Source organism: Xiphophorus hellerii, chromosome 6 (genome assembly GCF_003331165.1).
Source record: "Xiphophorus hellerii strain 12219 chromosome 6, Xiphophorus_hellerii-4.1, whole genome shotgun sequence".
In the NCBI taxonomy this organism is placed as follows: Eukaryota; Metazoa; Chordata; class Actinopteri; order Cyprinodontiformes; family Poeciliidae; genus Xiphophorus; species Xiphophorus hellerii.
In genome coordinates this window covers 30,584,233-30,606,424 of record NC_045677.1, presented here as the reverse complement: position 1 = coordinate 30,606,424, position 22,192 = coordinate 30,584,233, and the positions used below count along the sequence as shown (strand labels likewise).

General features: G+C 49.6%; 4 protein-coding genes and 1 long non-coding RNA gene across 12 annotated transcripts; 3 read left to right on the top strand and 2 right to left on the bottom strand.

Moving 5' to 3' along the window:
* Positions 1–574: 574 nt before the first annotated feature.
* Positions 575–17,804, bottom strand: LOC116721419 (uncharacterized). Its single transcript, XR_004339597.1, has 2 exons — positions 16,235–17,804; positions 575–704 (listed from the first exon to the last, which is right to left on the bottom strand). It is a non-coding gene; the product is annotated as an uncharacterized LOC116721419 (long non-coding RNA).
* On the bottom strand, positions 1,208–8,462 carry LOC116721414 (protein disulfide-isomerase TMX3-like). Of its 5 annotated transcripts, none has more exons than XM_032565112.1 (18): positions 8,299–8,462; positions 7,779–8,057; positions 7,525–7,696; positions 6,926–6,983; positions 5,083–5,125; positions 4,873–4,996; positions 4,748–4,793; positions 4,413–4,493; positions 4,207–4,306; positions 3,946–4,023; positions 3,608–3,674; positions 3,398–3,496; positions 2,519–2,576; positions 2,387–2,444; positions 2,267–2,323; positions 2,068–2,197; positions 1,624–1,692; positions 1,208–1,549 (listed from the first exon to the last, which is right to left on the bottom strand). In XM_032565112.1, exons 3-18 carry the CDS (start codon positions 7,556–7,558, stop codon positions 1,440–1,442), a joined length of 1,212 nt encoding a protein of 403 aa, XP_032421003.1. In that variant the 5' UTR covers positions 7,559–7,696; positions 7,779–8,057; positions 8,299–8,462; the 3' UTR covers positions 1,208–1,439. The 5 variants fall into 5 exon arrangements, with proteins under 5 accessions (XP_032421003.1, XP_032421005.1, XP_032421001.1 ...); XM_032565114.1 differs by having other exon boundaries at positions 1,208–1,538; XM_032565110.1 differs by having other exon boundaries at positions 2,391–2,444.
* Positions 8,262–12,509, top strand: LOC116721410 (oocyte zinc finger protein XlCOF6). 3 transcript variants are annotated; one of them, XM_032565104.1, is made up of 7 exons: positions 8,262–8,366; positions 9,830–10,295; positions 10,387–10,877; positions 11,034–11,213; positions 11,323–11,456; positions 11,537–11,660; positions 11,774–12,509. In XM_032565104.1, the coding sequence occupies exons 2-7, from the start codon at positions 9,870–9,872 to the stop codon at positions 11,925–11,927; spliced, it is 1,509 nt and encodes a 502-aa protein (XP_032420995.1). In that variant the 5' UTR covers positions 8,262–8,366; positions 9,830–9,869; the 3' UTR covers positions 11,928–12,509. The 3 variants fall into 3 exon arrangements, with proteins under 3 accessions (XP_032420995.1, XP_032420993.1, XP_032420994.1); XM_032565102.1 differs by having other exon boundaries at positions 11,031–11,213; XM_032565103.1 differs by lacking the exon at positions 8,262–8,366 and having other exon boundaries at positions 9,652–10,295; positions 11,031–11,213.
* Positions 12,746–15,479, top strand: opn4.1 (opsin 4.1). Its single transcript, XM_032565109.1, has one exon. It carries the CDS (start codon positions 14,021–14,023, stop codon positions 15,341–15,343), a length of 1,323 nt encoding a protein of 440 aa, XP_032421000.1. The 5' UTR covers positions 12,746–14,020; the 3' UTR covers positions 15,344–15,479.
* A 1,629-nt stretch (positions 17,805–19,433) lies between the features above and the next one.
* ccr9a (chemokine (C-C motif) receptor 9a) lies at positions 19,434–21,913 on the top strand. 2 transcript variants are annotated; one of them, XM_032565108.1, is made up of 3 exons: positions 19,434–19,614; positions 20,124–20,189; positions 20,263–21,913. In XM_032565108.1, exons 1-3 carry the CDS (start codon positions 19,447–19,449, stop codon positions 21,343–21,345), a joined length of 1,317 nt encoding a protein of 438 aa, XP_032420999.1. In that variant the 5' UTR covers positions 19,434–19,446; the 3' UTR covers positions 21,346–21,913. The 2 variants fall into 2 exon arrangements, with proteins under 2 accessions (XP_032420999.1, XP_032420998.1); XM_032565107.1 differs by having other exon boundaries at positions 19,437–19,638.
* Positions 21,914–22,192: the final 279 nt, after the last annotated feature.

Below are 22,192 nucleotides of genomic sequence, written 5' to 3'. Positions count from 1 at the left end.
AAAACTGTTTGACAAGGACTAAAGGGGCGATGTGTGCAGATAGTCCGATTACATTTACACTTTTATATTAATTTATAGTGCCATTAGTATTGTAGGATATATTTTTATTTTGTAATTTAGTTTATGCATCTGGAGGCATAAACTCGTTCCCCTCAAAAACAATTATTGAACAGTTTAGCAAAAGCATATTTATCTAACTGACATCAAGAATATTTTTTTCCAACATAGGCTTATAAAAACGTAGGTCTGATGTTGAAGTCAGAAAAACGTTTTTCATTATAAATGTCGTTGCAGTAGCAGATAAAATCCTCAAACCTCAGTTCAGTTCTGGTGTGAGCCCAGACCGGCTTCCATCCAGAACCATCCATCCATTTTCTAACAGCTGGTCCCCAGTGGGTCAGGAGGAGCTGCTGCCTCTCCAGCAAACATTTTGGGTGAGAGGCGGGGTCACCTGGACAGGTCACCAATCCATCGCAGGGCAACACAGCGACAGAGAGGACACACACACACACACACCCACACACACCTAAGGAGAATTTAGAGAAACCAATTAACCTGACAGTCATTGTTTCTGGACTGTGTGAGGAAGCCAGAGAACTGGAGAGAACCCACCATGCACAGGAAAAACATGCAGACTCCATGCAGAAAGACGCCAGGCCAGGAATCGAACCCAGGACCTTCCTGCTGCAAGGCAATAGTGCTACCTGTTGCCTTGCAGCCTGTAGCCTTGCCTACAGGGTGCAGCTCTCCTCCTGGATCAACTACAGAAAACAAACTTCTTTTTAGACTTCGTGAGCCACCGTAGCTGGGCATCACGGCAGCAATGAGCCTTAAGTGTTGCTAACGCTCCTGCGTGTATCGATTATACTGGAATGATTGGCCGGTTTCTGCTGCCAGTGTGTTGTGGGTCAAAGCATTTACCAACACCGTTCCAAAGTTAGAAAGATCCCATCATGAAACCTGTGCTGAATGTAGTAACTGCAAGAGTTACTACAATGGAAATCAAACGGACTTCCTTGTTTGATTTCTTTTCCCATCATTTCTATCCATTGGGAGCAACAATCTTCAGCCGCCAGGCTCTCTTTACAAATTATAGTCTGTTTGCACAAGAGCACAATGTCAAAAAAACAAGTCACCAAACGGAAAAAATAAAGTCTGCTTTTGGGCCGGACCAACCAGGCCAACCGAAGGAGAATAAAGCCTCAGAGACATTTCACTGACTTATGTTTTTAATTGGGATTAAAACAGACACAACTGAGCTGACTAATGAAAGTTCCTGTTTGAAAGTACATCTGGGTCAAACCAGAACCTTTTCTTCAAGGCCTACATTTCTGGACCTAAAGTCTAATTCCTCTACGTCCGCTCAGTTGGACTTTTTCTCTGTCAGTTTCTTCTTGCGTTTCATCGATGGCGCCAGCGGAGGAGTGTCTTCGTCGTCATCAGCAGAACCGGGTCGGTTCTTGATGCAGAGGTAGCAGAAGACGCAGCCGACCGCCAGCGGGAAGCCAATCAGGAAGCAGCCGAGCACCGGGGCATCCCTGAACACCGGCTAGAGGGACGGGGCATGAGCAGAGACTTGGACAGGAAGCAGGAAGCAGGAAGTGAGCTGATGATGTCACTTACTGTTAGTGTCATTCTGGTCTCGTAAAGGAAGCGTCGGACGCGCTGAGTGAAGCCGTTTCCTCCCAGAGCCTGAGGAGCAGATGAGATAGAAATCAAGGACTTCCTGCTGCGCCGGACCTCCTCAGAGGAACCCACCGCACCACCCAACTGCCCCAAACCACCCCGACTGCCCCAAACTACTGCTCCAAACCATCCCAACTGCCCCAAACTACTGCCCCAACACATTTCACCAAACAATTGCCCCAAACTACTGCCCCAAACCATCCCAACTGCCCTAAACAATTGCCCCAAACTACTGCCCCAACACATTGCACCACCCAACTTCCCCAAACGATCCCAACTGCCCTAAACAATTGCCCCAAACTACTGCCCCAACACATTGCACCACCCAACTTCCCCAAACGATCCCAACTGCCCCCAACCACCGCAACTGCCCCCCTATACCTCCACACTGCCGTCCAGCACGCCGTCCAGGAAGTCCAGCAGCTGCAGCTCTGTCTCTATGGGGGCTGGCGGCAGGAAGTAGCCATCGTTGGACAGGTTGACCACCATCAGGGAGGGGACAGGGGCCTCTCTGGGGACAGCAGGGACAGGGACTGTAATGAGCTTAACAAACTTCAACAGGTGAAGCGGAAAAACTCACCCCATGATGAGTCCGTCGATGTACGCGCTGTCCTCCATGAAACCAAAGTAGAATTTCCTGAAGACAAAGACACAGTCAGCAATACACTTCCACTTCCTGTGTGCCTTCCACAATAAAAGCTGACCTGCCATAGGTGTCCTTGTGCTCTGTGGCCACCTTCTCCACCAGATGCTTATACCTAAACAAGTAACAGGAAACGCATCACAGCAGGACGTTGAATTGATACATGGACGTCAGACAATCCTGGCTCACCTTAGGTTTTCTTCACACAGGTGTCTCTCCTCCACCAGAGCCAGTAAGACCAGTTTACCTTCAGGAGAAAGGTGGAACCACATCACCTAAACCTAAAACCTGATTCTAGAGCTCTTAGCTCTTTCCCTGTGCCAGCACTCCTGGTTCTGGGACAGGGACCAGGGACCCGCAGAGCGGGAACTCCTGGTTCCTGCTCTGCGGGTGCCTCCCGGTTCTGAGGACCCTGACCTCCATTTGGTCCACCAGGGAAAGACACTGGGCCAAATTCTGCTTACTATCAGCAGGCTCTTACTTCAGGACCCAACGGACCCGCTGGAGATGTTCTCTGGTATAACCTGGTGCCCCCCCCTAAGAAGCTCTCCAAGTCCAAACAAAAATCTTAAAATGGTCACTAAAGTCCACCTGCCCAGGGAGCCATGAGAACCCTGGAAAAATGTTCTTCACAATAATCCAAACAAGATTAAGCTAAAGCAAGAATAATCATTTCCAGTTCAGGTCAAGAGACAATAGAGTATCTGCCCCAAACTCAGTTTGGAAATATTTCTCAGACGATCAAAGCAAAACCGGAGACATGATTATCCAGAGTAAAACCTGAAGGTTCTCCCAAGGTTCCTAACAACATCAGGAGTTAAATTGGGATCAGACGTCTAAAATACATTTAGCTCATGGAAACCTGCAGCTCATCTGAAGCATCAGTGACTTCATGACCAGGGTTCTGACTCCAGGTCAGCATGTGGACTGGGTGACCAACACAGAATCGGGTTATAAACAGCACAGTCCTCAGCAGGGACAGGTGCTGAGGACAAACTCAAACAGGTAGAACCTTCAGTCTACCTGTTTGGTGATGACATCATGCTGACACAGGTATGTTGCTGTTACCTGACTCCCCCATGGCATACAGGGTGTAGCCATCAATCAGAAAGAAGTTGGGGAAGCGTTCTCTTTTGATCCAGGACTTCAGGTCTCCATCCTGTTCCTCTGAAACACAGAAGGTCCACCTGAGCTCTGATCACTGACTCACATCTTAGGGCATCCAATCAGGCAGCATCTCCAGGAGTTAGAGCCACAGGTTGACCCAACATGTCTCACCATCATAAATGAAGTATGTCCCGTCCTTCAAAAGCAGCACAGCTGGTAGAGACGTCAGAGTCACTTCCTGAAACACAGTCAGCCGTCAGCCACTGTCCAAACAACCAGACACACCACAGACGGTTTGTTTCCACTGAGCGGGTCACTAAGGGTCGGCGTGGTACGGGTCGGTTAAATTGGGTCGGTGCACGATGATAGTAGTTGCTCCAGTACGACGCCTCGTTAGGTGGTTGAGTTTCGCTGTCGGCTTCTGCTGGAAACCGTTTCCTCAACACGGCGGTCCATGAAACATTGGACAAACCCGATCCGCTCAGTGGAACCGGGCCGGACCGCCCTACCTGTGGCAGGATCTCTCTGCTGGCAGAGAAGAAGTAGGTGTGGATGATTAGTTCCTCTGCTGCAGCTGTCAGGTTTCCCTGCAAACACACAGCAGGTTGGGTCAGAAACCGGGTACTGACCGGGTTCATTGGTTCTGGAGGACAAACAGGAACCTTCATATCACAGCGGAACCAGACGAGAAGCAGGAAGCTGCTGGTAACACGTCCTGTCTAAGTTGGTTCATCGTGTGTGTGTAGGTGTGTATGTGTGTGTGTGTGCACCTTGAGCTCTGACGTTGCTCCCACATAAAGGACCAGGACGTCATGGTGGCTGACGGCGTGTTGGAAGAGGCGCGTGCTGCTTAGAGAACGAACCAGCGGCCTGAATGACATCACACAGTATCATCCTACTCATGTGACATCACTGTGACATCACTGCCTGAAACAGCTGTCATTTTTATGCTAATATCTTCGCACTTCAAACTCACCCTGAGACCCGGTCAGCAAAGTCCATAATTGCCTCTTTGGTTCTGGACCCGGGGTAGTTGAACTTGATGTCGTTCTTCAGCCTGAAGGAGAACACAGCGGAGAACAGTCAGGTCCTACCGGGTCCTATCCGGGTTCTACTGGGATCTGGTAGTCAGGGTTAGGGTTAGGGTTCTACCTAGTAGAACCCGTCTGTTGCTTCCCACAGCAGAGGTTCTGTGGGAAGCAGAACATTTGCTGCATTTCTGCATCAAAACCAGAGCAAAGCTTGATGCAAAACGTATAATAGGCATACATAGTGATGTCATAGTGATGTCACAGTGATGTCAAGACTTACATGAGGATGGCGGGATAATTTCGGACCTTGAACTCTCTGGCCAAACCTTTGGGAGAACCAGGCAGAACGTCAGCCAGCCAACAGAACCTCCATCCAGTGCATGCTTTTATTTTGAAGGGACAGACCAGTGTTGACTGTAGCATCAGATTTTCCAACGCGAACCGGAGAGCCGAGACTCCGAAGTTCTGATCCGATCTGGTGCCAGACAGGATCCAGCTGTTTGCAGAAGGAACACCAGGGGGCGTAAAACTGAGGAGACAGAGTAGTCAGAGTAATCAGATTACTGTAGTCGGTCAGAGTAATCAGATTACTGTAGTCGGTCAGAGTAGAAGTACCTGGATGAGCCAGATCTCCTCTGGTTCTGTAGTTTCCATGAAGCTGAATTGGACGATAAGATCAGAGTGATTATTGTCCTGATTGGGGGGTTAAAGGTTAAAGGTCAACAGGAGGAAAGCGAATCACCATCAGAACCACCAGAACTGGTTTGGTGAAAGTCAGGAAGGGAACAGAAGTTCAGAAGTTTTCACACCACTCAAACTTCTCCACCTCTCTGAACACACCGTCACCATGGTGACCGTGGTGGCGGCAGCATCATGCTGTGGGGAGATGGTGGAGCTAAAGCAAGACGACCAAAGGCATTATGGGATGTTTCCATCAGATTCAAGGGTTAGAGTGGCCTAGTCAAAGTCCAGACCTGAACCCACTGGAAACATCATGTGATGTCTCCATGTTGTCATGGAAACGTTTCCCACATGGTTCCATTTGAACCAGCAGAACCTCCTGCTAAAAACACCGTAAGGGCTTTCAGAACCACCAGAACCCGTCCTACAGTGTTGTATAAAGTACTGAAATCTCAGAGTCAAGTAAAAGTACAAGTACCTCTCCAAAATATGACTTTGGTAAAAGTCCAAGTCACTGACTGAAATGTTACTTGAGTTAAAGTCTTAAAGTATGTGAAACTTCTTGTACTTAAGTATGGAAATTTCTGTAAAAATGGATGTACTCAAGTAATGTAATGAAAAGTAGAAGTAAAAAGTAAAACAAAGCAAATGCAGTTTGAATGACATTTTTTATATTTTGGTAAACTTGTCAAATACACTTAAAATAATGTACACAACCAAGTGCAGGCAAAATTAAACCTGCTAATAAATTGTTCCAGTTTTAAAGAGTAGCACATGTTAAAGGTTTGTGGTTTTGAACTTGCATGCCTTTCCTATATTCGTTAAATTGAGTCTAAATTGCTATCGCTATGGCTTCTGTCCCCCCTTGAACAGAGGAGTCTAGGTAGCCTGCTACAGTCAACATTAGGCCTAAGCTAAATACACCACGTATGGAACTGAAACAATGCCAAACAAAGTTCATTTATACAGGTAACGTTATGCTCAAGATTTCACAATAGTGCCTAGTGACCAAGCTATAGTTACTGAAACAGGAGGATTATAACCATTTCATAAGACGTTACCTCGATGTGTTTCTTCAAGTTGGACGGGGAGTTTTTGTAAGATAGAATTTCCACATCTTCGGGCAGGAATAACATAAACTGCATGCGGTACGACGAATCTTTAACACCCACGAAAGAGTGTATTGTGTTTAAATAAGGCCATGGGCTCTCATCACCAGCTGGTGGTTCCCCTGGAGCCGTGTCCGACGTAGTTGCAGTCGTTGTGGTCTCCGTCTCCTCCTCCATGTGGCTGCTGCTGATTGCGAGACTTGCTTTGTGTTTAATGGGAGAAGCGAAACAGGTGTATCCTATTGGTGGTGATGAACAAGCCCAGGCAAGCAGGCTACGGACTTTGTTGCAGTCAATCAGTAGGTGGGATCAAAACACTTGCGTTTCTCTCTCTCGCTTTTTTGTAACGAGTAACTAAACCACACATTGAAAATGTATCGGAGTAAAAGTACGCGATTAAGTTCGGAAATATAGTGAAGTAAAAGTGAAAGTTATCAAAAATTTTCATACTCGAGGAAAGTATGAAGTACTCCAAAATATACTTAAGTAAAGTAGTGAAGTATTTTTACTTCGTTACTATACAACACTGCCGTCCTAACCCGCCGTTTGGACATGACACTTCTGGTTAATGCTCTAATGTTCCAGACGGTTCTGGTTGCCATCAGAACCTCTGGCCCAGCTGTTCTGACCCGGTCCAGAACTGCACTCCATGTCTGGTAAAGACTTACGTGTCGTCCAGCTCCTCCACGAAGGCTGATCCCAACAGAACCGGTACCAGCAGCAGACCTGGGGGCACGGAGGACAGACATGATCAGAACCAGAACCAGCAGCAGCAGGTTGTCGGAGTGGCAGAGGTTCCGAGGGTCTGGACCGGTTTCCATGCTTCCCTCAGTTCTGACGACCCGTTTCCGGGTCCGGTGACCCGGTGAACCAAAGGTAGAATGAGAAGTCGGAACCTTGAAGCATTGACTAAAGTCCAGATCCGATCCGGTCCGGATCTGGACCACAGCTGAGCTGGTTCTGATGGAAATGGGTTCTGGAGGTAAAAAGATGTTCAGTTCAGACAAACATCTCACTGCGAGTGTTTTCCTGAACATTGAGCTCTTATTGGCTGATTGGTCTCAAACAGACCAATCAGAAGTGACAAAAATGTTTCTTCATTATTTTCTGAGAATCAGTCGAGTTTCTTTACATTTACTCATTTGTTGCCCTTTGACCTTCTATTGGTAGACAAGCAGAACCACCAGAGGTTTTGTCTGGATTTGGTTCTGGTTCTGTCAGCCGGGGAGTCCAGAACCAGAACCAGTGATGTGAGTGGAGGACATACCTGCGAGCAGAATCGAGCTCCTCTGGGCCGCCATGTCGACTGCAGCAGACGAGCAGCTAATCTGCTGAGGCAGCTAATCCATTAGATTAACCGGGTCAGAACTTTATTGAGCAGGGAGCAGTAACAGGCCGAGATGACCAGCAGGGGGCAGCAGAGCCCGGTGTGATGGAAACTAAAAACAGAAATCACATTTCTGCTGTTTTAGCTTCATGGCTTCCTGATAATCCACCTTATAGCTAACCTCAAATCCTCACATGGAAAGATCCAGAGGAGGTTCTGGTCGGTCCAGGGAAGGTTCTGGTCAGTCCTCCTACAGCTGGCTGGGGTCATGCTGAGCTGTTTCTGTAGTCAGGATGCTACAGGACAAACGGACTCTTCTCTTTCTCCTTCTGCTGTTACTTCAACTGCTCCACCTGGTCTGTGTTCTGATTGGCTGATTCCTCTGGTTCTGGTCCAAACCTGCTCTGGTTCTGGTTTTGATTCTGGTCCAGGTCCTGGTTCTTTTCCAGATCCGGTCCTGGTTCTGGTAGAACCTGAAAGACTCAAAGTTATTTTAATAAATTTGTTACATTTCTTCTTCAGTTTACGTCATATATTACGTCATATATTACGTCATATATTACGTCATGGTCTTAATGTATTTTTTAAACAACATTCATAAAGTTCAGAAAATAAATATTTTAAAAGAGAAAAGTTCAATAAAGTTTTGTTTTAAAAAAACTGGTTTCCTTGCGCAGCTGGTCTGCGCAGCTTCCGGTTTCTCTGAGAACTCACCAGCTGATCGAACTCGTTCCTCTGTAACCGGATCAGAACCGGGACGCTCCAGGACCGGATCGCAGCAGGTAAGTCCACCTGTCGTGTCCATGGTAACAGCAGACCCATATCCGAGCCGAACCGGAACATGGAGCTGCAGGTCCAGCACCGAGCCAGGGGTCCAACGGGTCCAACAGGATCCTGGACCGGGTCAGACTGAGATCGGCCTGGTTCTGTTCACCGGGATCCGGAACCAGAACCGTGACAGGAAAAAGGAAACGACTCGGCCGGGCGGGTTGCTTAGCAATGCGTGAAAGAAACACGGCAGAACGTAACCATGGTAACGGGGTCTATCAGAGATGTTCGTCCCGGAGAGATGATCACTCTGTCATAAATCCATCCTGGCGGGACGCAGCAGATTTATTCATATTAGGAAATATAGTTAAAGTTCATTTGCTGCTCAGCTGACCGAACAGCTTCACAAATGATAAAACAAAAAAAATGAATTAAGTTTGGTCAAAGTAAATACCAAATAATAATATGAATAAAAACCAAACATGCTTAATTTCAGCTGTAGCGATTTCCTTTTATAGAGTGTGGATATCAATAATCCTCTTATTAATAAAACAACGTTTCACCAACATCACAACGATAAACTGCAGCAGCTGCAGTCAGAGGGTCAGGGGTCACCGGCAGAACCCTGCCGACCTTTTTTTAATTTTATTTTATTTTTATTATCATCATTTACAACAAACATGGTATCGGCATCAGATGTACACAAACCTGAAACACCTGAAGAAGCCGAACCAGGTTGGTTCCTCACAGACAGAAAAGACGAAAGAACAAAAAAAAAACAAACCATCAGGGGTTTTCCATCAGTTTCAAATAGTTTATCATATTATCCAGATCTGCATCTTGTTCTCTGTCCATGAATTGTAGAGATAAGAAAAGGAGGCAGAATTCCTTGTGAAAAGTGAGGAAAGATGGTTTGGTTTTAAGAAAACCACATTTGTGAATGAAAAACTTGATAATTATTACATTTAGTAGCCTTTCAAATTTCTTTTCTTTTCTCAGAGTCCCAAAAATAATGTTTCTTAGAAAATTCAGGTAAGTTTGGAGTTTTAGGGAAAAGCCAGTAGTGAACATTATAACAGAAAACTTTGCAATAAACACATTCATAGAAAAGATGTTCAGTCGACTCGATGTCACAAAATAAACAAGTTTTATCATCAATAGCAAATCAAAGTCTAAAGATTCCTTAGAGGGAAAAACACCTGAAAGATTTCAGGACTTCATTGGGTTTTGGAGGAAGAGGAAGATTTAAATAATTTGTTCTAATTTTTACCGTTTGGACCTTTGAACCCTCTGGACCAGAACCACAGCGCTCTGCAGGGGGCGCTGCTGGGCTCCTTTAGGATCTGCAGGGTCTTCTGGAGTCTGATCCCTGACCCCTGTTGTGATGTCATGCATCCTGTGACCAATCACAGAAGACTGTGGAGGCTGGACCAGCCAGGTTCTGGTTCAGGTTCTGACGTGCTTTAATCGTCTCCAGATGACTGCAGGCAGCCAATCAGAGAGCAGCGGCGGCGGTGATGTCGTGGGTGGCACAGCGCTACAGTGACATCAGCCCGGTGACTCTGCAGGTGGTGGGCGGAGCCATGAGCTCCAGCCTGTACTGCCAGCAGGTGGAGGGTCTGTCGCAGGTGGAGTCCTTCCTGGTGGAGCTCTACCGCTGCAAGGTGTGTCAGTTCACCTGCGGCATGAAGGCGGGCATCGGCAGCCACCTTCTGCTGCGCCACCACCCCCCCGCCCTCGCCTGCTTGACCGGACCCGACGGACAGCGGGTGAGCCAGGAGGGGGCGGAGCCAGAGTCGCCCTACCGGCTGAGTCTGGATGGAGAGTCCAAGCAGAGCGACGAAGACGAGGACTTCCTGCTCTACGACATGCTGGGCGGCATGAGCCCGCCCACCTGTGACATCAGCACAGAGGAGGGGCTTCAGGTGGCACACACCTGCGAGGTAACACACACACACACCTGGGAGTAACACACACACACCTGCGAGGTAATACTGCCCTGTTGGACCTTTTTCTTCTTCTGTGGTGCTGCAGGTCAGCACTCTGTTTGAGGAGTCCTCCATGTTCCCCCTGAAGGGGGCGCCGGTGGAGCTGTCCTGTCCCGCCACGCCTCCCTCCACCCAGGAGCAGACGGACCAGTCTGCCCAGTCCGCCCACCTCATGACCCTGGGACTCTGTCGGATCTCCTCCGTCAGGCCTCCTCCCGCCGACGGCCGAGAGGCTCCGCCCTCCGGCCGGCTGCCGTGTCCCCTCTGTCCCCTGACGCTCCCGTCAGAACGGCTGCTGGACGTCCACGTCCGGTCGCACCGAGCCGCCGGCGGCTTCGGCTGCAGCCGCTGCGGCCGGACGGCCGACAGCTGGGAGGCGCTGGAGCCGCACTGCAGGAGGCGCTGCAGGAGAGGAAGGAGGAGGAAGAGGAGGAGCGGCAGGACGGGTGGAGGATCTTCGGCTGATTGGCCTTCAGACAGGTGGAGGGCCCGGCTGACCGCACCACAAGACCCAAAGAGGGCGGAGCTTCCTGACAGGTGAGTCATTTTAACCAACTACACATCAAGAGGCGGAGCGGGTGGAGCAGATGGAGTGGGTTGGGTTGGGGTGGGGTGGGTTGGCATAAAACCTTATTGAATTTCATCTTGTTTCAAATCTAATCCTGAAAACTTTGAGTTTTGTTTTGGCAGCAGACCTTCTCCTATTGGTCGACCTCTGAATCTCCCCGGGCCAACAGCCAATCAGAAAGCAGCATGTGATCCGAGCAGCTCTGTTCCCAGTCTGACCAGTTTGTCCCAGTCTGGTTCGTCCCAGGTTGACTCACCAATCAGGAACCAGGAGCAGGCGGGCCTCACCTGCTCTCTGTGCCACAGGTAACTAAGTTACCCACAATTCACCACTACACCCAGACCGACCGACCGACCAGTCACAGAGCTGGCTTCCTGGCCGCCACACCTGAGCTCCAAGCTGTTCCCACTACAGGAAGTTCTCCTCTAAGCTGACTCTGAGACGTCACCTGGGCGTCCACGGAGCCGAGAAACCCTTCACCTGTCCTCACTGTCCCTACAGCAGCAGGCTGAAGGCCTCGCTGAGGCAACACCTGAGGACTCACACAGGTAACACACCTGAGACTGACGCAGGTAACCCACCTGGGTGGTGACCTTTGGTCTGGAAGGTGCTCCTGTGTTTTGCCCAGGTGAGAAGCCGTTCAGGTGTGCTGAGTGTCCGTACGCCTCCATCGACCGCAGCTCCCTGCTCAGACACAGCAGGACTCACAGCCAGGTGAAGCCGTACCGCTGCCAGCTCTGTAGCTACAGCAGGTAAGTCACCTGTTAGACACGCCCCCTTCATACCCCTCTGTGTTTTAGTTCCTCCGTCTGAATAGTGTACCTGCCGGTTACCATGGTAACCTGACAAGTTTTTCCACCGTCAGCATCCAGAAGAAGAGCCTGGACCTCCACGCTCGCCGCCATCACACAGGTGAGGTGTTTCCATGCCAACAGTGCGAGTACTCCAGCCCGGACCGCCAGCTGCTGCTGAAACACACGCGAAGACGCCACGCCCCCTCCCTGCTCCCTGCAATCTGATTGGACCGATACCTCCCCAGGTGCTGCTCGCATGTTTACCTGCAGGAATTATTGGACATGAAAAAAAGTTCTTTTATCAAGCCAAGATTTGTAACTTCTGAAAACACCTGGGACACCTGGAACACACCTGGAAAACACCTGGGACACCTGGAACATACCTGGAACACACCTGGAACATACCTGGGACACACCTGGAAAACGCCTGGAACACACCTGGAACACACCTGGGAGACCTGGGGAGGTTTGCATCAGAGTTCCAGGTGAGCAGGAAGAGGACCTGCCCACCTGGGCATCGGAGCAGAAGAGTTGAGAAACGGCAGCATTAGCTACAGAGGACCCTGATGACATCATCATGGTCACATGACCCCCGGGCAGCACTGCACCAGGTCAACGTGAGCCTCACCTGTCAGCAGCTGGCGTGTGTCTCAGCACACCTGGACGTGGAGACAAAGGTTTGGGTCGCTGTGTCTTTCAGGATGCGCCCTGTAGGGGGAGCTAGAGCTCCGTTAGCCGCCTGGCTAACACTTTATGTGACAGGCTGCATTAGACTGACCAACACCATCATGTCAGTCTAATGCAGCCTGTCAAATAAAGTGTTAGCGCCACCTGCTGATCAGAACTGAGACTCAAGCTGTTGTGTTCACTGACCTGTAGACGTTGTGGGAAATTTGATTTACTGAAATACAAATAAACAAAAGATTTGTTTGCATCTGTTGCTTCATTTCGTAAAATTTCATTGAAGTGTTTAGTTGCTTTTCCATAACTTTGGAAATGTTCTAAAGCAGAAGAATCACCTGGTCTTGACATTGTGTCCATCTGGGTCCACAGTTTCCTCCACGTCCCTCTGGGACAAATCGTCCATCAGCTGATTGACCAATCGATCGATCTTCTAATGGGAGGCTAATGTCCTCAGGCTAACGTCCTCCTGCTGCTGTCCCGTCGCCTAGCAACACCGTCCAAACATCTGTCCAACCCTTTCCTGTGATTCTTCCAGGAATTTCTGCTAATTCTAAATAATTATTGATTATTTGTTAATCAGACTTCTGGATCGTCTCCAAGGCTGCAGTGAGATTCAGTTTCTCTTTGTAATTCAGAGAATATTTTTCCAAAATATTTCCATGAATGCACATCATCGATGTTATGTGGCATCATGTCATAAAAATATGTAAATTGTGCAACATTATATCCCACAATGCAGTTCATTGGATATTGATTTGGGTTTTCTGTGTGTTTATTCAGTTCCTGTTGTCTTGATCCCAGCTCTTCCTGTTTCCCCTGATTCCCTTCCCTGTGTATTTATACCCGGCTGTTCCCGTTTCCCGGTCGGGTTCTGGTCGACCCAGTTGCTACCAGAGGCAGAGCTGCCGCTGCTGCCTGGATCCCCGTTAAACCAACATCTTGGCACGTCAACCTGGGTCCAACCGCGTTTCTCCTCACCACCAAACGAACACATCGTGACATTCCTGTTTCTTGGTCCTCATCTTATCGACTGCAAGATTGTTTTTGGTCATTTTTCACATTTATCTGCATCTGTTTCCAGATTCTTCCTCTTTTTCTTCTGCGACTCTCTGACTTTTCTTCTGTCTCATTTTAAACTTTTAAACTAAGAGCTTTGACATGTTAGTCAGGGAGCGTCTGACGCAGGACAGTTGGACTCAGGCAGGCCTTTATGCAATGTTTCTCCTGGAGGTCAGAGGTCATCCACAGGACTCAATCAGCTGGAGAAGTTCTTAAATCTGAACGTGAAGCGGGTTAGTTTGTTTCTAGATATTTGACCTTTGAGGGTCCTGACATCATTAGTCTCCAAAGTGAAATAATGATGTTACTTCTGCTCCAGATGTTCATTTACCCCTCGGGGCATTATTGGTTCTGGTCCATTACCCCCTCCCCACCTCATCAGTCGATCAGTGCGACATAAAAAGCTCAGAGTTCCTCTGAACGTCCTGCAGTCCAGACAAACATCCTCCAAGCCTTCACACAGATCGCAGCTCTGATCCAGCTATCAGAATCCAGGCAGAACCCAACAAAGATCCGGAACCATCGGGGTTCAGGAATCCAGCCAGAACCTCTGAGATCTGCAGCAGAGATCCAGGATGGCCGGAAACTGCACAGATCACCAGAAACACCTGGGGATGCCCGTCCCCACCCACGGCGCCCTGCAGCAGCAGCGCCCGTTCCCTACTGTGGACGTTCCTGCGCATGCCCATTACATCATCGGCTGTGTGATCCTGTTGGTGGGAGTGACGGGCACGCTGGGGAACGCTCTGGTCATCTACGTGTTCTGTCGTAGCAAGACGCTGCGGACACCCAGCAACCTGCTGGTGGTCAACCTGGCGCTGGCGGACTTCCTGATGTCGGTGACGCAATCTCCGGTCTTCTTCGTGGCCAGCCTGCACCGCCGCTGGGTGTTCGGAGAGTTTGCCTGCGAGCTCTATGCCTTCTGCGGCGCTCTGTTCGGCATCGCGTCCATGATGACGCTCACGGCCATCGCCGGGGACCGCTGCCTGGCCATCACGCGGCCGCTGGCGCTGCTGGGCGCCGTGAGCCGCCAGCGGCTCTCCGTGGTGGCCGTGGGGCTGTGGGTGTACTCGCTGGGCTGGAGTCTGCCGCCGTTCTTTGGGTGGAGTGCCTACGTCCCTGAAGGTCTACAGACGTCCTGCAGCTGGGATTACATGAGCTTCACGGTCACGGTGCGCACCTACACCGTCCTGCTCTTCGTCTTCGTCTTCTTCATCCCCCTGGCCGTCATCGGCTCCTGCTACCTGGCCATCTTCAGGGCCGTGCGACGGGCGGCTCAGGAGGTGAAGAGGCTGAGCAGTGGCGAGACCACCAAGGCGTATGAACGGCTGCGCGGCGAGTGGCGGATGGCCCGAGTGGCTCTGGGAGTCATTCTGCTCTTCGTCGTGTCCTGGTCGCCGTACTCCGCCGTCGCTCTGACCGCCACCGCTGGCTACGCCCACCTGCTGACCCCCTACATGAACTCGGTACCTGCAATCATCGCCAAGGCCTCCGCCATCCACAACCCCATCATCTACGCCATCACACATCCAAAGTATCGTGCTGCCATTGGTCGACACTTCCCGCTGCTGCGTGCTGTGCTGCGGCTGCATGAAAAGGACCTTCACTCCCCGTTCAGCTCCAGCACCGCCTCGTCTCGCCGCACCACGCTCAGCGGTTCGCCAGGGGTCCGCTGGCCGCAGAGCCGGCTGTCCTCAGCTTCTGACAGCGACTCCTGCTGGACGGAAAGCGAAGCTGACGGCTCCAGCGCCGCATCAACAGCCATCAACCGCCGGACATCCACCCAGGTGTCAGCTGAGCCGTCTGACCCCGCCCACATGAGCCATCGGGTTGAGTCTAGACCGACAGACAGCGACTCACCTGAAGGGGGCGCTGCCATTCTGCTGGCTACAATATAATGGCACCACCCTTTTAAGTCATAGCCCCGCCCCCTGTGGCCAGAGTCATAGCTCCGCCCCTCTTCAACGCCATGTTTCTAGCCTCTTTTTCTTTGATTTAAATATATTAATAAAGACAACACCTGGTGGCATTTCACAGGTAAAACTGTCTGACTTTGTTCCAGGAACTACTTCCTCTGTTCAGTCAGAGAAACCTTGCTTTTTAATTCATTGCATTAATGTAGGTAAGATCATTTTATTTATAAAGCACATTTTCAGCAACAAGGCAATTCAAAGTGTTTTACATGAATTAGAGGAAATACCAACAAAATAAAAGAAAAGCAAAAGAAAAAAACCTGGACAGGTCGCCAGTCTGTCCCAGGCAGTGATGGTATAGTAACTTTAATCAGATTACTGATTACTCCTTGAAAAAGTTACTTTAATCAGATTACTGATTACTCCTTGAAAAAGTAACTCCGTTAGATTACTGACTACTTGATTTGGAAAGTAACTAAGTTACATTAAAAGTAACTTTTTTAGTTACTTTCAGCAGCTGCTAACAACAACGCTGTGAAAATGACATTGATCTTTGCCAATATTTAATTGTAAGTTATTTTATAACAGTAACATCAACAATGTGTCTCCACTGATGAGGTTGAACTGAAGGGGAGATTTTTTAATGGTTACAGTACAAAAAAAAAACGTTAGTAATTTGTGCAGTTTTTGTGTTTTCCACTATTGTATGGAAAACTCTAAGAAGTCATTGTTTCTGGACTGTGGGAGGAAGCCGGAGAACCGGAGAGAACCCACCATGCACAGGGAGAACATACAGACTCCATGCAGAAAGACTCCGGGCCGGGAATCAAACCCAGGACCTTCTTGCTGCAAGGTGCTACCTTGCACCAGTGCTACCAACTGCGCCACTGTGCAGCCCGAGCCAGACTCAGAATAAAGAAATTGTCTTTAGATCAGGCAGACTTCACATTTCCATCTGCCCTAGAGTCTCAACTGGTTCGTCTCTGTTAATTCCAATCATCCAGATTTAGCGTGGAAAGAATCTCATCCAACTGGCGTCTCTGTCCCACAGCATCAGTCTGAGTGTTCGCCAGTCGGCCCAATCCGTCACTAATCTGTCGATATTCCAGGGATCCACCAACTCCTAGCAGCAGAAATCCTGTTGTCATGAATCCAAATAAATCCAGGATGTGTCCCTTTGTGTGTCCCCGCTGGGCTTTCCTGTGCCCAGTCGTCTCGTTGAGAAACTTTGATTAATTGCACTGAGAGACCGGTTAACCAGATCCATAGTTTGTAGCGTCAGAGGATGTGCAAAGAGGGGCTCCAAACAAGCAGCACAAAAACAGAGCAAGCGAAGGCGGGCAGGAGGGAGCAGAGGAAAAAGCTTCTGGTTCTGATGAAAGACAAACTTTCCAGAATTCTGAGTATATTGCTTATTAGATCATCATTTTAACTCACATTTACTGTCATAAACAATCTGCTCTTACTGGTATTGTGGTTGTGATTCCATCTCAGAAACATTCAAATGTCTCCAAATCTCAGTATTCCTGTTGTTCAGGTCTCTCTGTACTCAACCCCAATTCTGATCATGTTGTGATCACATTTAGCTGAAACTGCATTAAATATTAGAATAAACCACAGATTCCACCTCCTGGTCCGGTCCAGCTCAAACATCGTACCGTCTGTCAGATGAACTTGTTGAATCTAAATTTTCACCCGAGTCAGAACATCAACTGGATCCTTCTGCCTGTTAGTGATAGGGTAGTGGTTCTGGTTCTGTTGCTGGTTCTGTGGTAACTAAAAGTTCTGCTGGTCCTGGTTCTGTTCTGGTTGAACCTGTTAAAATCAGTGGGAGGTTTTGGATGGTTTTCTCTCTCAGCTCTATTTTCTGACTGCAGGTTTTTAAAAATCAACTAAAACATTTTATTTTATTTTATTGTTTCTTTTGTTGGTTTTCTGGCTCCTTTGTAATTTCATGAAAATTGTTTTAGGAATAAATGTTACTGACTTCTAATAAGAAGAAAATTCTCCATAACATCCCATAATAACCCAATAGTTGAATCTGATCAGAAGCTTGAGCTGCTGCTGATATTAAAAATGTAAAATCAGAGAAATCGACCATTTCTCCGTTACCATGGTGACACCCAAACCTTTTTAGGACCAAGGTCACCAGGATAGCCGTGCTGCTGCCGCGTGACCTCTGACCTCAGCGGTGGCGTGTGCCATTGGGAGGCGGTAACCATGACGACCAGGCTGTTTTTTCCTCTTTTGACAGGAAGTGTGAGCGACACGCAGCATCGCGTGCCAGCGCCTCGACCCGAGCTCCGTCGCATGAGAAGCTGCGACCGCAGACACATGGGGGAGGGGAACCGACCCGAAAACATCAGAACCGCTCTGGGGGAACATTTGCCCCTTCTCTCATTACCTCTTTCCTGCTGAACTACTTTCAAATAAAGGCCACTAGAGCCAACAGAACCTTTAAAAAAGAAGTTCTGTGAAACCGGGTCAGACGGGCAGCATGAGGCTGGGCTGCTGGTACCGCTCGGTCTGGTTGATTCAGAACCTGCTAGGATTTTCATACTGAACCGCCTCTCAGGTCTACAGAGAAGGTTCTGACAAAACAGAACCTTCAGTCCGACTGAGAACTCACCGTCAGTTGGGAACACAGACCTTCCAGAACCGGACCAGAACCAGCTGGAGAAACATTTCCTGGTCCGATGGGTCTGGATCTCAACTGAACCTGGTGGAACCATCATAAAACCTGTTCTGGTTGGTGGTGGCAGTGTCACGATGTGGGCCTCTCAGACCAACTCAAAACCTGAGCAGACCGGACCACCAGAAGCCGCTACTGTCAGAACCTCTGAACACGACCAGAACCGCTCTGGAAGCTCAGCTGACCAATCAGCAGCAGCTGTGTGATATCATCACGTCAGTCTGGACCAGAACCTCTTAGGGACGGTTCTGACACCTGCTGAGAATCCTGTTCTGACCCGGTATCAGCAGAGAGTGTGTGTGTGTGTGTGTAGCAGGAAATGGAGGTGAAGCAGAGAACATCATGTTCAGACCACAAACACCTCAGTACTACAGATGAAGTACTTTGATAGTACAGCTGAAACAAAAACAAGACTCAGGGGGAGGGGGAGGTTGTCATGGTAACCTTTAAAAACAGCAGCTGATTGGCTGGTTGGAAGAAGGAACTGCTTGATTTGACGCATTTCAAAGTTTGTGAAACCAAAGTAGAACAAGTTGTTGTTCTGCCCTCCGAGTCCCAACATGAACTGGTTTTATGCTCAGAACCAGTTCAACACCAAGATGCTGCAGCAGTCTAGTCAAAGCCCAGAACCTGACTCGCATGCTGGGAGAGAAAACTGGAGCAGAAGTCCAACAGCTGAGCGGTTCTGGAGCGGACGGGTCGGGTCACAGAGACCCCATCAGAACTTCTCTGATTCTATATCTATAATCTCCCACTGGCTCAGGTTACAACAGGATCAGTTACCATGACAACGTGGATGATACACAGCTCTACATTATGTCACCAGGTGACCTTTGACCCCATCAAAGTGGTCAACTGAACAGATACATGTATGGAGATAAACAGGAACAACCTAGAGTTATAGATCTAGAGTTAACGCACAGCTTCAGTTATTACAACTAAAAACCAGCAATCAGGTTGAAACCTGGAAGTAGTGATGACCTCTGACCTCTGACCTGACCCACAGTGGACCTTCTCCTGGCTGCAGAACATTTCCAGAACCAGAGACTAAAGTCTCGGATCAGAGAAACTCATCCAGGCTTTAGTTTCTCTTTAGTGGCTTTGATTCCTGCAGCAGCGTCTTCACAGGTCTGATTGACAACCCAACGGTCCAGAACACTGCTGCTGGAGTTCTGACTAGAACCAGGAGGATAGAGACACCACCCGGTTCTACAGTCTTTCAGCAGTAGTTTAAACTTTAAAGAGACTTTAAACTGCTGGTAGTTTATAAATCACTGGCCGGATTAAAGATCTGCTGCTGCTGGATCAACCTGCTGCATCAGAACCAGAACCAAACATGGATTGATCAACATGTTAGATGAAGATTCAGATGACGACTGAATGTAACGTCTGATTGATGGTTTTGGCTCATCATGGTGGCGGTTGGATGATTTTGGAGGCTCCTCCCCCAGCTTGCGTAACGCCGCGTCGCTCCTTCCTTTTGTTCGTCACGCTGTGGTTTAACGGACAGAAAGTGAGAAGAGAAGCAAACAGTCAGAATCTGCAGAGCCGAGGAGCCACCATGGTGAGTCCTCACCCGTCTGTCTGCGTTTGTTCATCACTTTTATCAAGTTTTTCCTCCACAAACCAAGAAATTAGAGACAAAATGAGGCTGAATGTGTAGAAAGTTTTTCTGGAATAAATCGCTGACAGTTTAAACAGAACCACCTGCATTTCTATTTGATAACTAAACTCTGATTCTCACTGAACCGATCAGAACCAGAAACATTTTAATTGTGTCTTCAAACTCTGAAGTCAGTTTTATTCTGCTTTTGTTGTGTTTATGCTGCTGCTGGCAGGTCAGAGGTCACAGCTTTTCATCTCATCAGTTTGTAAATTAGAAGAAGCTTTACTGTCACGTCATGTTCTGATCCAGAGCCAGGAAACGTAGTTCGGTTTCCTGAATGCAGCAGAAACATTGGGACAAATGAAACAAACGTTTTACTGTAAAGACATGTGTCAGGCTCTTATTTTGAAAGCGTTGGAGCAGGAAATGATGCAACACAAAGAGCAGTAAACATGGCTGTTTTCCAGATTGATGACCTCATCACCGTAAACATGACCTCCATGGATGACATCATCACAGCAATGACGACAGAGGTGAGTATTGACGGTGCTCAAACCGACGCTGACGCTCCCAGGTGTGCTCAGGTGTGTCTCGTTGCGCCGCCAGGTCCCGTCCACCTTCAGTGCCTCGAGCAGCACCGAGGACTACTACGACTACGAGGCCGAGAACCTCACCGACCTGATGTGCGACCGACAGCAGGTGCGCGAGTTCCGGAGCCGCTACGAGCCGCCGTTCTTCTGGATCATCACCTTGGTGGGCGGAGCCGGCAACCTGGCCGTGGTCTGGATCTACCTGAGCTTCCGGAAGCGGCTGAAGACCATGACGGACGTGTACCTGCTGAACCTGGCGGTGGCCGACCTCCTGTTCCTGGTCACGCTGCCGCTGTGGGCCACCGAGGCGTCGCACGGCTGGATCTTCGGCCGCGCCATGTGCAAGATCAACTCCGCCCTCTACAAGGTGAACCTGTTCAGCAGCATCCTGCTGCTCACCTGCATCAGCGTGGACCGCTACATCGTCATAGTGCAGACCACCAAGGCCCAGAACTCCCAGCTGGAGCGGCGGCGCTGCAGCCGCGTGGTGTGCGCCGCGGTCTGGCTGCTGGCGCTGCTGCTCGCCACGCCGGAGCTGGCCTTCGCCGCGCCCGCCGCCGCCGGATCCTCGCCCTACTGCAGGATGGTTTACCCGCCCGACATGGGCAACCGCACCAAGATCCTGGTCCTGTCCCTGCAGGTGAGCATGGGCTTCTTCGTCCCCTTCATCGTCATGGGCTTCTGCTACAGCGTCATCATCGCCAAGCTGTTCACCACCCGAAACTTTGAGAAGCACAAGGCCATGCGGGTGATCCTGGCGGTGGTGGCGGTGTTCATCGTGTCGCAGCTGCCCTACAACAGCATGCTGGTGATGGAGGCCACGCAGGCGTCCAACATGACGGTGACGGACTGCGACCAGCTGAAGGCCCTGGACAAGGCCGGCCAGGTGCTGAAGAGTCTGGCCTACATGCACGCCTGCCTCAACCCCTTCCTCTACGTGTTTGTTGGCGTGCGCTTCCGCCGCGACATCGCGCGCCTGCTGCGCTGCTGCCTGCCGCGGCCCAGCAAGACTCCGCTGGGGAAGAGCAGGAGTCCTCTGAGCTCCACCCGCGTCTCCATGATGTCCGACAGCGACACCTCCCAGGCCCTGTCGCTGTAGACGTCACGTCCGTTTCATCAGCTTCATCAAGACGCACGCTGCTTCACTTCAGCCGCAACACCTCATCACACAAGTTCACACCTAGAAGAACCACAGCGACCCAAACAGAACCAGAACCGACACAGACGCTGTCCGGGCCTGGACTGGTTGGGTTCCTGGACTTCATGACCTTCCTGCTTTGCCTGGAAGGTGTCGGTTCGGTCCAGACTCCAAGTAGAGTCTCCAGAACCAGAAGCCGGCTCCAGGAAGCTGTGAGGACTCCCTGTCCTTGTGTTGGGGGTTTCAGAGTTTTGGGGGATTTTCTCAGGAACTTTCTGTACTGTGAAGCTTCATGACGAACAGAACACGTGACGTCATGTGACCAAACTGAGACTAAGTTTCTGTCTTATGAGTTTGACTTTGATTTTCTTCTCTGTGATGTTTGAACTCTCTCCCCGTCGCTAACACATGCTAACAATGCTAACAGAACCCGACAGGGCCCGGTTCTCTGCTGCTGTAAACATCCTGCTGGGTTTGACTGACTGTACATATTTCTGTGTTGATGATTGAGAATAAACTGTTGAAAGTCTCAGAGTCTGTGATCATCAGCAGGAAGTTGATGCAACGCGTCAGGCCGTTTGCTTCACTTCCTGTTTGTGTTTTCGAGCTGAACTTTGTTCTCAGATCAGAGATCAGATGTTTGATGGGAACAAAAACAGAAAGAGGAAGCAGAAGTGTCGCCTGACGCAGGAGGACCGAACCGGGTGGAACCGGGCGCAGCTCCAGAATCTGCAGCCGCGCCGCTGCACCTGCAGACAGGAAGTGGATCAGAGCAGCACTGATTAGAACCTGTGGTTAGACCGCCAAC

Excerpts from the sequence above, each read along its gene's own strand:
- LOC116721414 (XM_032565110.1), bottom strand. The coding sequence starts at position 7,558 with ATGGCGGCCCAGAGGAGCTCGATTCTGCTCGCAG. Across the intron at positions 4,494-4,747 it reads AATTATCCCGCCATCCTCAT|GCTGAAGAACGACATCAAGT; the intron begins GTAAGTCTTGAC and ends GTTCTCCTTCAG. Across the intron at positions 2,577-3,397 it reads GTATGCCATGGGGGAGTCAG|GTAAACTGGTCTTACTGGCT; the intron begins GTAACAGCAACA and ends TTTCTCCTGAAG.
- LOC116721410 (XM_032565102.1), top strand. The coding sequence starts at position 9,870 with ATGTCGTGGGTGGCACAGCGCTACAGTGACATCAGCCCGGTGACTCTG. Across the intron at positions 10,878-11,030 it reads AGGGCGGAGCTTCCTGACAG|CAGACCTTCTCCTATTGGTC; the intron begins GTGAGTCATTTT and ends TTGTTTTGGCAG. Across the intron at positions 11,661-11,773 it reads CAGCTCTGTAGCTACAGCAG|CATCCAGAAGAAGAGCCTGG; the intron begins GTAAGTCACCTG and ends TTCCACCGTCAG.
- opn4.1 (XM_032565109.1), top strand. The coding sequence starts at position 14,021 with ATGGCCGGAAACTGCACAGATCACCAGAAACACCTGGGGATGCCCGTC.
- ccr9a (XM_032565107.1), top strand. The coding sequence starts at position 19,447 with ATGGTTTTGGCTCATCATGGTGGCGGTTGGATGATTTTGGAGGCTCCT. Across the intron at positions 19,639-20,123 it reads GTCCTCACCCGTCTGTCTGC|ATTGATGACCTCATCACCGT; the intron begins GTTTGTTCATCA and ends GCTGTTTTCCAG. Across the intron at positions 20,190-20,262 it reads TCACAGCAATGACGACAGAG|GTCCCGTCCACCTTCAGTGC; the intron begins GTGAGTATTGAC and ends TTGCGCCGCCAG.